The sequence below is a fragment of the Chanodichthys erythropterus genome, chromosome 14 (genome assembly GCF_024489055.1).
Source record: "Chanodichthys erythropterus isolate Z2021 chromosome 14, ASM2448905v1, whole genome shotgun sequence".
Classification (NCBI taxonomy): domain Eukaryota; kingdom Metazoa; phylum Chordata; class Actinopteri; order Cypriniformes; family Xenocyprididae; genus Chanodichthys; species Chanodichthys erythropterus.
Genome location: NC_090234.1, coordinates 14,227,575 through 14,244,217, shown reverse-complemented (window position 1 = coordinate 14,244,217; position 16,643 = coordinate 14,227,575). Strand labels below are relative to the sequence as shown.

Here is a 16,643-nt window from a genome sequence, read left to right as displayed (position 1 = left end):
CTCTCTGCGCTCGCGGATTGCTTTCTTCGATGAAAGCGGTCCCGCCCCTCGCACCCTCCCATCTGCTTCCTCCCGCGAGCCAGCTAGGAAGAGACAGTGGGGCAGAGGGGATCAGCACCCAGATTTGGGAGAGCTCACGCCGGCCCAGTGCCCGCCTGCCTCTCCCTCTCCTATGAGAGAGCCGTCCCCGTCCTCTTCTCGTGCCCAGAGCAACGTCCCTCGGCAGAAGCAAGCAACCTCGTCTAGTTTGGCGGATCAGAGGACAAGCCGCTTGATGACTCCATGTCTCTTGCGGCATCTGAGACGGAGGAATGGGTCGGCGACGAGGACCCCACCCACCTGCCATCATTGGAGCCCATTGAGTTCAGGCCTGGGATGGACGCCGAATTATTTCGCGTCCTCTCAAAGGTTGACTTAGAATGAGCCCCGCCTGAGGAGCCGACTCGCAGCAGGCTGGACGAGTGGTATCTGCCGGAATGCAGCCAGACCCCCCGCTAGCGATCTGCCCCCTTCTTTCCCGAGGTCCACGTTGAGCTCACAAAGTCATGGCACACTACATACTCAGCCCGCCTGCGAACTTCTTCACCTGCGGCTCTCACCTCGGTTGACGGCTCACGTGAGAAGGGTTACGAGCAGATGCGGCTGTGGGCTGGAAAGCGTACTCTTCAGCTGGGCAAGCTGCATCGGCACTCCACACCATGGCCATTCTCCAGGTGTTCCAGGCAAAACTCCTCCGCTCCCTGGATGAGTCTGGGATAGATGCATCAGCTTTCCGCGACTTCTGCAGCACCACCGACCTGGCCCTGCATGCCACGAAAGCCACGGCTCAAGCCATCGGAGATCCATGGCCAACCAGGTTGTGTTAGAGCACCATCTCTGGCTCAACCTAACAGAGATTAAGAAGGTAGACAAGATGGCCTTCCTGGACGCCCGGTCTCTCCTTCCGTCTCTTTGGGTCAGCTGTGGAGGGGTTCACTGAGCGCTTCGCCGCGCAGAAATCATCCCAAGCCATGCAACATTTCTTGCCTAAGTGCTCCAGCTCTTCTTCTGCTAAAAGTTGATCCAAGCCTGCGTCGAACCAGCACCAGAGCAAACCTGCCTCTTCTGTGTCGCAAGCAGCACCACCTAAGGAGCAGCGACAGCGAGCCCGGCCCGCTGAACGCTCCACGCTCCCGAGACGCCAGGGTCCCCGGCCCAGAATAGTGCTGGACCTTCCTGATCTAAGGGGAAGAAAGAGGATGGGGCAAAGTCTCGCCGCGGCCGGACCACCCCGAAAGCTCTCTCGCACAGTTCCCCCGCCACCTCGTTCAGTTCCGGGTGTTGGGGACAAAAGTGTTGTTATGCGCCCTGGGTCCACAGTGGCTGTGCCCACGCAAAACGCCATTCTCATGGCGAACACAATAAATATTTTTCATTGTCAAAAATAGAGCAAAATTTTTCTTCCATTAATGTCAGTGCAATGACCCCTGTGCAGCGGTCCATCACATTGTGTTAATCTGATACCCGGTATCCTAAAAGTTGTTGGACGGGGTGGTGGAATTTTTTTCCCTTCCCGACACCTAAAACCCAAGTGGAGAAATGCCGATGTTCTGACAACTTGTGCTACCCTGTCAGATTTTGCTACCTCCCATTGAAACAGTTGGTAACGTGAGCAAAATCTGACAAAATCTGAAAAATGCTAACGTTACCTATCAAATTGTGCTTCCAGTGTGATATTAACATGGTCTATGGCTTTATTAACATCTACACCTACCCCAACCCTGAACCTACCCTTATAATAATACATATACAGTAATTTTGTGTTATTTATCATGACAATAATGATGTAATATTGATGTATGCATATGCAGTAAGCCCGGGTAGGACAATCTGACGGGTCGGTTAGCTAGCTAGCTAACTCAGCACATCATTGCTTGGAAATAATGACGGTTCTTTGTTCATAATGCATATATTTGAACGTGAAATAAAATGAGTAAAGGCAAGACGGAGAATAAAAATATAAAGCGGGAGAATGTTATCATTGCAAAGTGGTCAGGCTAACGTCTTGTGTTTATTCCACAAGACTTAGGGATAAGCTGTTTGATTTATAATTATTAGGCTATTTTCACAAATTTCACTTAAACTGCTGTGGATAAACAAAGCTTTTCCTCAATAAACTGTGTGTTTCCCATTTGAATGGTCAGCATATGACGCTGCTGCTGCTTGCGCTGGGAGCTTTAGCTTCAATTTTGATCAAATTATTTTCTAATCGGTTGCATATTATGCCGTGGATATATCCCTTGAATGCATACTGCAGTCCCTTTTGTCTTGCTCTCTCAGATATTTTACCTGTTCGCCAAAAATCACTAATTATCTCCTTGAAAATGTCTGACACCGGTGCTTACATACTGAAAATGACTTGCCAGACAGGTTTATCTCGACGATTGCAATCTCATACTGAGCTAGAACATCACAGATCCATGCTCCTCAGCCACCTTAAGTGCCAAGGACTCAGGGTCAATTTTGCCAAGAGCTCACTGCTCCCCAGCCAACGCATCACGTTCCTGGGTGCAGTTTTCGACTCAGTCCACATGAGGGCTGTAGTCTCACCAGAGCGTGCTCTGACAATTCAGAAGCTCACGGCATCTGCCGGGAACAAAGCCCGTTACCCTCTGAAGTTTTTCCAGAGGATGTTAGGGCTGATGGCTTCCGCCTCCCCGGTGCTGCAGCTGGGCCTTCTTTGGATGCGGCCTCTGCAATACTGGTTGAAACCCAGGGTTCCACCCCACACTTGACGGCGCAGCCGCTTTCTAGTCAAGGTCAATCAGGCCTGTATCGTGGCCCTAAAACCTTGGATGAACCCCAATTGGTTCAGACTGGAGTTCCCTTACAGGCGGTGTCCAGAAGGACGGTGCTCTCAACAGATGCCTCCAACCTAGGTTGGGGGGCTGTATTCGAGGGCAGACCGGCCTTCAGCTCGTGTTCTCACGAGGAGAGCGATCTGCATATCAACTGCCTCGAGATGCTGGCAGTGGAATGAGCCCTTCTCTCGTTCCAGACATTCCTGGAAGGACGCCACGTCTTAGTCTTACATAAATCTTTGTCTTACATAAATCATCAAGGAGGCCTGTCGTCCAGTCGCTTATGTGCCCTGGCGAAGCGCCTCCTCGAGTGGGCAGCACCCAGGCTGCAGTCGCTAAGAGCGATGCACATACCTGGAAAATTTAACATGGGAGCAGACATGATATCTCGGAGCAATGTCCCCTCGAACGAGTGGATGCTTCATCCTCAAACGGTTCAAAGGATCTGGGAGATCTTCGGGAAGGCAGAAGTCGACCTCTTCGCCTCAGAAGACACCTCTCACTGCCCAACTTACTTCTCAAAGGAGATGGATGCGCTGGCCCACGACTGGCCCAGCCTCCTCCTTTATACCTTTCCCCCGATCACACTGATCCCTCATGTCGTCAGGCGAGTCAGGGAAGACAGACACAGAGTCCTCCTGGTGGCCCCCCTCTGGAGAACCCAAGTTTGGTCCTTGGAGCTGTTCAGGTTTTCCACGAAAGCCCCATGGCCAATCACCCTGAGACGGGACCTCCTCTCTCAAGCAAACAGGACAATCTGGCACCCCCAGCCAGAACTGTGGGCTCTGCACCTCTGGTTCCTCGATGGGAGCCGATAGACCTCCCCGGGAACATACTACACACCTTTTCTCAGGCTAGAGCTCCGTCTTCGAGGCGCCTCTGGCTGTCTTAATTTACTGGTGCTCAGCACGCAATGTTGACCCTGTGGAGAGTGACGGATCTCAGATACTGTCTTTCCTCCAGGAGCGGCTGGACAGAGGTCTCACGACCTCCACGTTCAAGGTGTACGTAGCAGCCATCGGAGCGTTCCACGCTCCCATTGCTGGCCAGCCAGTGGGATGAAACAGCCTTATTGTGCATTTCCTAAGAGGTGCTACGCGGATGAATCCCCTTCGACCACTCACCGTTCCCACCTGGGACCTCTCTACGGTCCTGGCAGCCCTCAGAGGTCCTCCCTTTGAACCGCTGCAGTCAGCTGACCTCCGGCCCTTGATGCTTAAAACCGCTCTGCTACTAGCACTAGCATCTGTGAAGCGCTTTGGCGACCTGCAGGCCCTCTCTGTGAGCCCTGCATGCCTTGAATTCAGGCCCAACGACTCCAAAGTCGTTCTGAAACCCAGACATGGCTATGGCCCTAAAGTGCTCTCAACTCCATTCAGAGCACAGGTCATTTACCTCTCAGTGCTACCTCGAGCGAGAGGTGGAATTGCTCTGCCCCGTCAGGGCGTTAAGGACCTATATTGAGTGGTCTGAGCCGTTTCGTCAGTCTGACCAGCTCTTCGTCTGCTTTGGCGGCCACACCAAAGGGTCTCCGGTCTCAAAGCAATGCCTCTCGTGTTATTTAGTCGACGCGATCGCTCTATGTTACTCCTCTTTGGGCCTGGATTGCCCCATAAGTGTAAGAGCACACTCCACTAGAGGTATGGCCTCTTCATGGGCGTGGTCTAGTGGTGTTCCACTCAAAGACATCTGTGAGACGGCCGACTGGTCCTCGCCATCCGCATTTGTCAGGTTTAACAACTTGGGTATCCCGACCTTGCATGCTCGGGTCCTCTCAGTGTGACACGACGGCCTCGTATCGAGCTCCGTCGTCACACCACTGTCAGGGAATTCTTTCCCTCTTCCAGTGTAACATAAAGGGTTCGACGGCCCCTGGCCCCTCAGGTATCCGCTGGACCCCAAGATATGTTTTGTTGTTCCCTGCCGTGGCAAGGCGTGATTGTATTTGTTCCCCATATGCAGTCGGTTCCCTGAGATACGGGAACGAGTACTGCGTTTTATGTTGTGCCACAAGGCTGCGGCTCAGTGTCGTTGCTTCAGTTGAATTACCTGAATCCTATGGCGAAACGCTTGTTTATATAGCTATAAGCCACGCCCGTTTTGGCGGGATCGTTTCCGCGCTGTTTCGCCATAGGCTCGCGCAGCTATGCCGCGCCGTCATTGGTTCAAAAAGTTTAATTCTTTGAACCAATAGACGTGCAGTTACACTGCGCTATTGAAAAAAGGCTTCAGCGAGGAGGAAAAAAGGAGCTTTTCCCCATACGCAGTACTCATTCCCGTATCTCAGGGAACTGAGGTTACATATGTAACCGAGTACGTTTTATAGCCTAACTCAGATGCTGAAGGGCCAAATCATCATTACAGTACCTTAAAATAACTTAACATAACATAACATGCTGCTTTTTATGATTTATATAATGATTTTTATCATGTTCAGCACTTTGGTCCATTGTTATGGTGTTGAAATTGCAATCAATCAAAATCAATTTTGATTGATTGAACATAACATAACATAACATAACATAAATAGGAGAGGATGAAAGTCACTGTCAGTGTCCTGCTATATGGCTATCTTCTATTGCCTTTTTTCCCTATCACATATTTTAGTAATCATCATAAATTAGGTATTATTCAAAAGCTTAAAAACTCAAAAAAATTGTCCTGTGAAACCCGTTTAGAAATTGGACATTACCTTACCATGGAAACGGTACCATAAAATGTTTTAGCGGGCTCCTTCCCCTACTGGACAGTGTATTTAATTTTAAAGGGTTAGTTCACCCAAAAATGAAAGCAATGTAATTTATTACTAACCCTCATGCCGTTCCACATCCGTAAGACCTTCCTTCATCTTTGGAACACAAATTAAGATATTTTTGATTAAATCCAATGGCTCAGTGAGGCCTCATAGCCAGCATGACATTTCCTCTCTCAAGATCCATTAATGTACTAAAAACATATTTAAATCAGGTCATGTGAGTACAGTGGTTCAATATTAATATTATAAAGTGACAAGAGTATTTTTCGTGCGCCAAAAAAAAAACAAACAAACACTTATTTAGTGATGGGCGATTTCAAAACACTACTTCAGGAAGCTTCAGAGTGTTATGAATCTTTTGTGTCAAATCAGCAGTTTGGAGCGCCAAAGTCACGTGATTTCAGCAGTTTGACATGCAATCCGAATCATGATTCAATAAGCTGATTAATTTATGCTTCATTTATATATAATATTTTGATGGTTCAATTGAACTTGTAGGGTCATTAAAAACAAATATCCCCTCTCGACATCACTTCTGGTCATTAATCATGCAATTAAATTAAGTAGAAATAAAATGTGTTGCTTTAACTAATTTTAATAGGTCTAAGTAAATTTTAAAAAGCATCAAAAATCATTTTTTACAGTTAGTGATTGTTTGTTGGCACATGTCCTACTTGTGTAAATCATTGAGCGCATTGTCATAATCCAGTAGGCTGATGTTTATGGTGATTTTGCGCTCCAACAGACAGATGGTTCTGCATCTGGTGCATCAGTGACGTGCAGCTGGATTCTGATGGAGCGCTGCAGCGACGGAGCACTTGGATAACACACTCGGAGCATCTGCAGCAGGATCCGCTTCACTGCGATTCACCGCTGGAAAAAAAGAAGAAGACATGAATCAGACGGCTGGAGTGTCCAACCACTGCCACAGGCGCTCATCTATCGATGTGAAGGTGAGGAAGACTTCTGCTCATCATTATGTGAAAAAGAAACAATCAAGGCTGTTTCTGGTTTCGTGATTCTGACTGCGTGCAACTACTGCTCCAAGTTTAATGTAGATTTGAAACTTTTTGAAAGGGGTTTGGCAAAAAACGTCCTGAATTATAGGACGTTTTTCTATAGACAGATATACTGCATAATGTCAATTTTGTAAACTAGAGAGCTAACCTTGAACTCATTCTGTAATTCATTAGAGCGAAATACTTACATTTAATCATTTAAATTAATACTTTTATTCAGCAAGGACACTGAATTGATCAAAATTAACAGTAAAGACATTTATAATGTTACAAAAGATTCTATTTCAAATAAATGCTGTTCTTTTCAACTTTTTATTAATGAAATAATCTGATTTGGTGCTCAATTTTATATATATATATATATATAATTAAGCAGCAAATCAGCATATTAGAATGACTTCTGAAGGATCATGTGACACTGAAGTCTGGAGTAATGATGTTGAAAATTCAGCTTTGATCACTGGATATAAATTACATTTTAAAATATATTCACATAAAAAACAGTTCTTTTAAATTATAATAATATTTCACAATTTTTTACTGTACTTTTTATCAATAAATGCAGCCTTGGTGAGCAGAAGAGACTTCTTTCAAAATATTATAAAATCTTTCTGACCCCAAACTTCTGAGTGGTAGTGTATGATCACTATCTCTGCATGGGGTTAGTTTTTCCTCAACCATGGTTAGTTTTAAAATCAGCACAAAATAAAATATCTCATGTTAGGTTAAAGCGCTCTGCAGATTAAAGGTTTAACCAGATGAAGGTCAGAGAGATCTCGAGGGAGACGTCAGAGGACTTTCATTCAATGATTCATGAGACTCACTCAAACTTATACTAAGTGCATCTAAATGTAGAGCATGAAGGAACCTGCATGGATGTGTGTGTGTGTTTATATATGTATTTCTTAATGCTGTTTGTAATGAAAAATGCACATTCATAACTGTCTTCCAGTGGTGTGAGAGAGATATATTGTGCCACTGGTGTTGCTCTGAAATCTGAAGTGTTTCAACTCTTCCCCATCTGCATTAAGAAGAACAGATCATACAGATCATGTGATTAAAAACTCCTGTTATTTAATTTTTGAAGAAAGTATCTGTCTGTATAACGTCTGAGTTGCTTGAGATTAAAGTTAAACTCACCATTTAATCTCCTGCTGATCTCTAACAGCACTTTAAGCCTTAATGCCAGTGGAGACTGAAACAAAAGACAAAACGAAATAAGAAAAACAACATAAATCTGTTTGTATTTGTGCTGAGATTGTGTTGAAGGAATATAGTCGTAGCCAAAAGGGGATACTTGTTTTTAATGACCCTACAAGTTTGATAAAACCATCAAATTATATATATATATATATATATATATATATATATATATATATATATATATATATATATATATATATATATATATATATATATATATATATATATATAATATTAACAATATTTTAAATATGGCAAGAACAAAACTCTGACAAAATTATTTGGCAAAAAAGGCAAGCTACAGCTACAGGTTTTATTTTACTATGCAAAAAATGCATAGAAAAACAAAAAGGCCAGAGGAAAAAGCAACATTTTCTGACTAAACTTGGTACATGTCATCACAAGCATGACCTTAGGTTACATGCTGCGTTTCAGCACAGCGCCAGCTACTGGTCCGGAGATAGAAAAAAATGGCTATTTTTGCTTCTAAATCGCAAAATCGGACAAAAATTATAAAACTAGACTTGCTAGATTCAGGGCAGCATGCTGAGTTGAATGATATTCAATTTTACCATATCGGCCATTTTGTATTTTGTCGCAAAATGCTATATTTTTTGAAAGCATGAGCGTATCATTGCGAAACTCGATATGTGTAATCAGCACGATGCCCTGAAGGGGCCTGAGAAGTTTTGAGATGGCTAAATATTTCATATGCTCATAACTTTTGATGCAGTTGACTTATTTTCAAGGGAGTCATCTCCTTAGATTCCCAAATCCTTGCCGAGTCCAACGATACCTAACATGCTAGGTTTCGCCTTATGGTTTGTGCAACGCTGCAATATAGCGTTGAAACAACGTTTGCAAATATCTTCGAAACCATCTGATCGAGACGAAACCACCATAGGAAATTCGGAAACATAGGTCGTTGGCTACATTTTTTTAATGCCAAAATACCAAAATTTTCACCAAATTTGACATACTTATTTATGGGCACACTCTGAGGACACATAAAAAAAGTGGTGGGATTGCGCCTGTTGGTGGCGCTATAACTGAACAAAATATTAAATTGCCACTAACTACAATAAAGTATTGAAATAAAATGTTATATTTTACTGATGATTTTACTTCTTGCTTGCTTCTTTGTGCTTGACCCCTTAATGGCTGCTTGCAGCTATATTTTTTAAAGGATTAATTCACTTTCAAATAAAATTTTCCTGATAATTTGCTCACCCCATGTCATCCAAGATGTTCATGTCTTTCTTTCTTCAGTCGAAAAAAATTATAATTTTTTTTATTTTGATGAAAACATTGCAGGATTTTTCTCCATATAGTGGACTTCACTGGAGTTCAACAGGTTGAAGGTCCAAATGTTTCAGTGCAGCTTCAAAGAGCTCTACATGATCCCAGATGAGGAATAAGAGTCTTATCTAGAGAAACCATCGGCCATTTTCGAAAAAAATACAACTGTATATGATTTATGTAAACAAATGATCGCCTTCCAAGTGCTTCCGCTTTTCGCATTCTACAAAAAGCTTACTCTGTATGTTCTACGCCTTTTCAGGAAGTACAGCGTAAGCTTTTTGAAGAATACAAAAATGCGATTTTGGCGGAAGCACTTGGAAGGCGATCATTTGTTTACATAAAGCATATACATTTATATTTTTTTCGAAAATGACAAGACCCTTATTCCTCATCTGGTATCGTTTCAATCCCTTTGAAGCTGCACTGAAACTGTAATTTTGACCTTCAACTGTTTGGAGTCCAGTGAAGTCCACTATATGGAGAAAAATCCTGGAATGTTTTCATCAAAAACCTTAATTTCTTTTCGACTGACAAAAGAAAGACATGAACATCTTGGATGACATGGGGGTGAGTAAATTATTTATTTGAAAGTGAACTAATCCTTTAACGGTTGGGTTTGTTCATATATGACCCAAATTTGAGTTGAAACAACACAGCATTTTTTTAAGCCACTACTGTTCATACTGTATTTAAACTCAGTGTCTGCCCTAATCGAATGCAAAGCACTGAATTTTACTTGTCTGCCCAAATGAATGGGTGGCTTTATTTCACAGAGTTTTAAAGTTATATAACAAAACAAATGATGGCATAATACCCAGCACTCATACTCATATGTCTTAACATGTTCCCAATGCCCTAAATCCTACAACCGATTTTGACTTTGATTTACAGTATGAGTATGTCTGCTTCTAGATAAAATTCAAATTGTGTTAGTTTATCAGATGCGTTAATTCAAAGTTTGACTCATTCTGACAGAATCCAAGACAGAGACAAAACAGGGTTGTCATTTTGATAAATTGTGTTCAGTATGCACTTAAAAATAGAACAAAGTCAACCAGATTCAGTCTAAATACAAACACACACTTCAGTGGAAGAGTGGTGCTTTCAAGATCACTTTTGACCCCTAATGTATGTATAACCAGTGTAATTCAAATAGACCAAGGCATTCACATTCCTTTCCTGCTATTTTGTCAATCGTTACATGGCATTTTGGTGATTCTTCTAATTAAATGTTTAATTTAATATCTAAACTGGACATGTTACACATGCTAGCAGTGAATAGCTACATGCTAATAGTGATTAGCTTAGAGTTTAGACATGACACAAACGAGTAAAAATGTGTTAGCATCATGCTAGTAGCATGTTTATCATGTTAGCATCATGCTAATCATGTTAGCATAATGCTAGCAAACATGCTTATCATGTTACTATCTTGTTAAAAACATGCTAGCAACATGGTAATAATGCTAGCATGATGCTAACAACATGCTAATCATGTTAGCATTATGCCAATAACATGTTAGCAGCATGGTAATCATGTTAGCATCATGTTAGCAAGATGTTAGCATTTAGCTAAAAACATGCTAGCAAGACAGTATTTGCATCCCAAATGACGCACTATGCACTATGCACTTATACACTATGTACTTGTGCACTATGCACTCATCCATGTAGTGCGTGAATTGTATATGGTTATTTTGTCATTTAACAATGGTGTCCGATCCTCCCTTCCCTTCCACTATGTAATTAAAGCTGCGACAGTTGAGTGCACGAAGTGTCCAACATTCCACACTTCATTTTTTCCGTTAATTTAGTGCATCATCCAAGTATTTAAAGTGCAATTTTTCTTTTTGGAAATTTCTGTGTGAACGCACTACTTGCACTATTTATACTTAAAAACGTCATAGAATAGTGCATAAGTACGCGAATTGCGATGCACCTAGTAATTACGTTAGCATCATGTTAACCAAGAGTGCCGAGTTTTGCCACTGCAAGCACCATTCACATTTTCTTCAGGAAATGTACATTCTAGTTTAATATTGCACTCTAAAAATGCTGGGTTAAAAATAGACAAACCCAGCAATTGGGTTGTTTTGACACAATGGTTGGGTTAAATGTTTGACCCAACCTGCTGGGTAGTTTTATTTAGTTTATAAGTTTAATGAATAATAATTAAAAAATAAACATTTATTTAATTGCTTATTAATAAATGTTCACCTTTTGATTATTACAGTTTCCTCTAGTAATTATGTGTCTGATTTGTGTTCATTTTAAGCCAGCCATATAGTAATTTTTAATCAATAGTTGGGTTAAATAAAACTACCCAGCACGTTGATCAAACATTTAACCCAACTGCTGGGTTTGTCCATATTTAACCCAACTTGCGTTGCATTAGTTGTGCACGTAAACAGGGTCAGTGACTCAAAAACAGTCACACCCAGATGTTCTGATTAAAGATGAATGTATTATCTAAACTCATCAAATAGATTAATAAGGTTAAAATATAATAATCCTCCTTTCTCTCTCGCTCTCTCTCTCTGTCATCTGTAGGATGTGGGAAGTATTTCCTCGGAAATGAACTGGAAGGGTGTGGGAATCTCACTTCTGGTCATAGCGTTTGTGCTGTCGTTGATCGGTCTGTCCATATTTCTGCTGTCTAAAGGTCTGTGTGTTTCCAGTGTCAATAAACATTCATTCATATAGAGTTGAAGTACCAAATGTCTGGATTTAAATGATAATTTTAGTTTGTAAAAAATAAAAATAAAAAAGTATTAATTGTTAAAATTGGTTAACAAACAGTCTTAGGTGTGTAATTAATTTCCAGCTAAAGTAGTTCCAGGCAAGTTTTGACAGTTTCATTGTTCATTGTTTCTTGTTTGCCAGTACAAATATCTAAACATTCTTACATCAAGATACATTTACTGGAGAAGCAAAATGACTTACATGATCTTTTCTGAAAATTTAATCAAAATTAATTGAGTTTAAAAAATATCTGCCAGGTGGGTCAGAAAAATAAACTTAATTCAAAGGAAAAACAAGATAATTTTTCTAATTCACCCAGCAACTCAAGTTAATGTATCTTAATTTAAGAATGTTTAGATATTTGTACACACACACACACACACACACACACACACACACACAAAGATAAAACAGAGGTTTGTTATCGGAAATGACACGCAGAGAGCATCTGTTGCTCCACATCCTGACTCTCTATCACTAAAAGCCAGTAATCAGATCAAGAACACAGGAGTCATGTTTGACAGTGACCTCAGTTTTAAAAAACATATTAGCATTATTACTAAAATGGCATATGGTTAATTGAGAAACATCTCCAAGTATGTGACATTCTTTCCCCTTCTGACAATGAGAAATGTGTCTGTGAAGTTTCAGCTCAAAATCCCCCACAGATCATTTATTATAGCTTGTCAAATTTGCCCCTATTTGGGTGTGAGAAAAAACACATCGTTTTTGTGTGTGTCCCTTTAAATGCAAATGAGCTTTTAAAGGCGGAGGGCGGAGCTTTAACAGCTCAACAACAACAAAGCTGGAGAATCTCACGCAGCCAAAATGAGGAAAGTGTTCAGCCTTACATTGTTCAAACCGGAGTCGACACTGATGGAGAGACTCAGGAAGAAGTTACAACTTTTAGACGTTTCTGAATGGTTAGTGGATAAATTGATGTAGTTGCTGTGGAGTTGATTCAACTCATCCACTAGCATGTGCCGTCATGTTCATCTTTTGTGCAAAACCCGTATGGACGCCCAATATACATAGCGTACCTGTTTGCCAAACAGAGCCACACACACCAGGCTAACGTTTATGATTGCTATCAAATGCTGTGAATTTGTTTTCCAAAAAATCGATCAGACAGAAACGCTCCTTTTTAAGAGTCCTCATTTAAAGTCCTCATGTGGCATTTGTAACTTACCACTATCTTGAACATGCTCATGTAAGTGTGTGTGTATTTGTGTTAATGGTCTCAGGTGATGCTCACCACACTCAATCCTGTCTGACCCTGGATGACCTTTTCTCCAGTGAACTGCAGGATCACGATCTCCAAACTCAGTGGGTTTCTGGTGAGAAAGATCACACTTACAATCTCTGTCTCAATCTCAGTACATTCTGTGCCTGTGTTGGACTAAACAAGTCCTGTCAAATAGACACACAAGGCTGCAAACACATGTGTAGGCTCTTTATGCCAATAAGACCAATTATGCCTTTGATGTTGTTTTTGGGCTCTACTAGAACAGGTTTTCATGCTTGAATGTTGATTATTCTCCTCATATTCTCATTGTTGCAGCTCCTCTCTTCCCAGTCTGTCAGTAACGCTCTGTTTAGCTCCTGTCTCTATGAAGCCCCTCCTTTTGAAAAGCACAATGTGCTCTGATTTGTCAGCTGGAGCAGTGTGTTGTAATTGGTGTTAGGGAAATGTCCCGCCCCTTTTCAACACACTACTAACTAACTCAACCAGGCCCCGCCCCTTTATTCTGCGTATTAATTATTTAAATGAGGAATATTGTGATGTTCATTTCTGGAAGAAAACTCAAGACTACAATGGAGGCGTTTCAGTGTGTTCAGAAACTGATATAGAGAATAACTTCTTTTTCATGCTCAAACAACAACATTAAACCCACTCAAGACAGATGAACATAGAAACATAGAATAGAAAAGCATATTAGGATCCTTTAAAAGAATCAAGCCTTGAATCTGAATAGTGGTGTCACGCTGCTCTTTACAGTATGTGCTGTATGTGGATATGTTTCTATTTCAGCTCATCGGCTCGTCTACAGGGACAGAGACGGAGATCTAAAGATGCTGGACATGGAGACCAATCAGACGGAGGTTTTAATGAAAAACAGCACATTTGTGAGTCATGTCAATCACAGTTGAAGTGTTTATAATAAAATGTGAAGCATTTACATTAAAACACATAGTGGGACACTGAAGTAATGATGCTGAAAATTCAGCTTTGATCACAGGAATAAATTACATTTTACAAAATATTCACATAGAAAACTGATATTTTACATTGGAATAATATTTCACAATTTTTACTGTATTTTTGATCAAATAAATGCAGCCTTGGTGAGCAGAAGAGACTTCTTTCAAAAATATTACTGAGCCCAAACTTTTGAACAGGAGTGTATATTGTCTTAGTGTTCTTAGTTTCTACAACAACTATTCACGATATGCAATTATCTAAGAATTAATTGCTAAACTCACACTACAGCATCATAATATTGATTGTTGAAGGGTTACCTTCTGACATTTGATTGGTTGCCTGTAGCATCACTGTAATTAATTATTCAATAATCAATTCTAATGAGACTGTTTTTCACACAGGCAGTTTTCAAGGCCTCCAAGTTTGCCATGTCACCAGACCTCAACTACGTGTTACTGGCGTATGATGTCAGAAAGGTCAGAGGTCACAATGATTCTCAGGAGCTTTTGTTTATACACTGCAAAAAAATGTTGTTCTTAGTTTTGTCTCGTTTCTAGTAAAAATATCTTAAAGTTCTTAAATCAAGAAGCATTTTCTTGACAAGTAAAAATTATTTTCTTGTTTTCAGAAAAAATAAATCAAAATTAAGTGAGTTTTTCCTTAAAACAAGCTAAATAATCTGCCAGTGGCGTAAGTAAAATAATCTTATCTCAAACCAAAAATAAGCAATATAATCTTGTTTTCAGTTTGAATTAAGATTATTTTGGAAAACATTTAAAAATTATTTTTGGAAACAAGACAAAAATTCTAAGTAAGAACAGCATTTTTTGCAGTGTAAAAGGGCCATATATATAGATATATAGATATTATATGTATATATATATATATATATATATATATATATATATATATATATATATATATATATATATATATATATATATATATATATATATATATATATATATATATATATATATATATATTGTTTTGTCTTGTGTTTTGTCTAGGTATATCGATACTCCTACCTGGCATCTTACTTGATCTTCAACTTACAAACACGGTATTATAAATTTCTATAAAACGCTATAAAAATAAAGCTGACTTGACTTGACTATACAGACATGTGCATAAGAGAACTGTTATTTGTGTGAAAGTTATGTGATATTTAGTTTGTGTGTGTGTGTGTGCAGGGAAGTGCATGAACTGAATCCTCCGGAGGTCTCTGATTGTGTTCTACAGTTTGCATCATGGGGGATTCACAGTCAACAGCTGGTGAGTAAAACACACAGATGCACATCATCACACCACAGCACTACAACACAAAGAGATGCGGTCACATTAGCGAAATTCTGTGGGCAAAAAAGGTCCATTGTCAATAATGTACTGATGTGCATTACAAAATATGTCAACACAGGCATTTACTATGAAAAATGGAAATATATGTTTTTTTTAAAGATTTTTAACAGTTATATCACCACCTAGAGTCTGATCTCCACAAAAGTTTCATGCTTATTTAGAGTCATATGTTGCATATGCTTGCCAGATTTCGTAAAGTTTTGAGTTTTCGTTTAGGATTTATAGGCTTTTGCAACGCCTTTTTTTTTTTTTTTTATAATTATTGACCGAGAGAGTACAGAATATTGCAGTGGTCTCATCAATAAAATAGGACTAGTTTGCAAATGTAGTTTTTTCAAATAATCTCCAATATTTAACGAACGATTCAACTGACAGTGGCGGTCCTAGAGGCAAAGTTGAAACAATAGTAATTTACAATCATTTACGCACCTGAAAAACATGATAGTGCCCCCCCGGTGGGCGATTTCTTTCGAATTTCTCACAGGCCACTAGGGTCGCGAGTCAAACAGTCCCACCAAGTTTCGTTCCAATCTGCCTCCATTAACCTTGTCTGATAGCAGCTCAAAATTCATTGGCCGATGCTGGCTGTGTTTTTTAAGATACGTTTTTTGAGTGTCCTCATAGATACTCATGGCACCAAAAGGCACTGCATGCCAATTTTCAAGTAAATCGGACGGACAGTTGCATAATTATAGATGTTTTTGTGTTTTGATTTGTTTTTCATTTTATATCGCCACCAAGTGGCCAGTCGCCACGTCCTTTTTAACGCAACCATAGACTGAGCCCGTACATAGGTGTACCGAGTTTGGGAAAAGTATCTAATTTCATTCAAGAGTGAGAGCCGTTTTAGTAAAAGTGGCCACTTTGAATGTTTTGAATGAATCAAAATTTTGACTTTTTTCGATAATTATTGACAGTCAGACTCCAGAGAATCTTTCTGCACTGGTTTGGTTCTGTTGGGGCAAAAAAAAGTTTTCAAAAGTAGTTTTTTTTTTTTTTTAAATGGCGGCGTTGTAGACAGTCAAAGTTTCAAGTCTCTACGACTTATGGTTTGGTCTGCCTGATCACTTTTAGGGCAGAATGCTGATCCTAACAATTACAATAGAGTTTCAGTGCTATGCACTTGAACGCCTAATTATGAACTGATTGAGATGCAATCAATGGCTCATTTATCATTTATCTTAGCAGTGTGGTTTATGACTTTACTAGGTATCAGTAAG

General features: G+C 40.3%; 2 protein-coding genes across 2 annotated transcripts in view; one reads left to right on the top strand and one right to left on the bottom strand.

Moving 5' to 3' along the window:
- The first annotated feature begins 6,488 nt into the window (after positions 1–6,488).
- LOC137036217 (inactive dipeptidyl peptidase 10-like) overlaps positions 6,489–16,643 on the top strand; it is a 36,600-nt gene continuing 26,445 nt past the window's right edge. The window contains exons 1-7 of the mRNA XM_067410253.1: positions 6,489–6,548; positions 11,670–11,781; positions 13,106–13,198; positions 13,861–13,988; positions 14,466–14,540; positions 15,075–15,127; positions 15,258–15,339. Coding sequence (XP_067266354.1) covers positions 6,489–6,548; positions 11,670–11,781; positions 13,106–13,198; positions 13,861–13,988; positions 14,466–14,540; positions 15,075–15,127; positions 15,258–15,339 — 603 coding nt within the window. The remainder of the gene's footprint in view (positions 6,549–11,669; positions 11,782–13,105; positions 13,199–13,860; positions 13,989–14,465; positions 14,541–15,074; positions 15,128–15,257; positions 15,340–16,643) is intronic.
- The window catches only part of LOC137035591 (inactive dipeptidyl peptidase 10-like), a 106,899-nt gene continuing 98,048 nt past the window's right edge, over positions 7,793–16,643 (bottom strand). The window contains exons 29-30 of the transcript XR_010897104.1: positions 13,117–13,195; positions 7,793–7,809 (exon numbers count right to left, since the gene is read on the bottom strand). The gene's annotated coding sequence lies outside the window, so the exon portion shown is untranslated. The remainder of the gene's footprint in view (positions 7,810–13,116; positions 13,196–16,643) is intronic.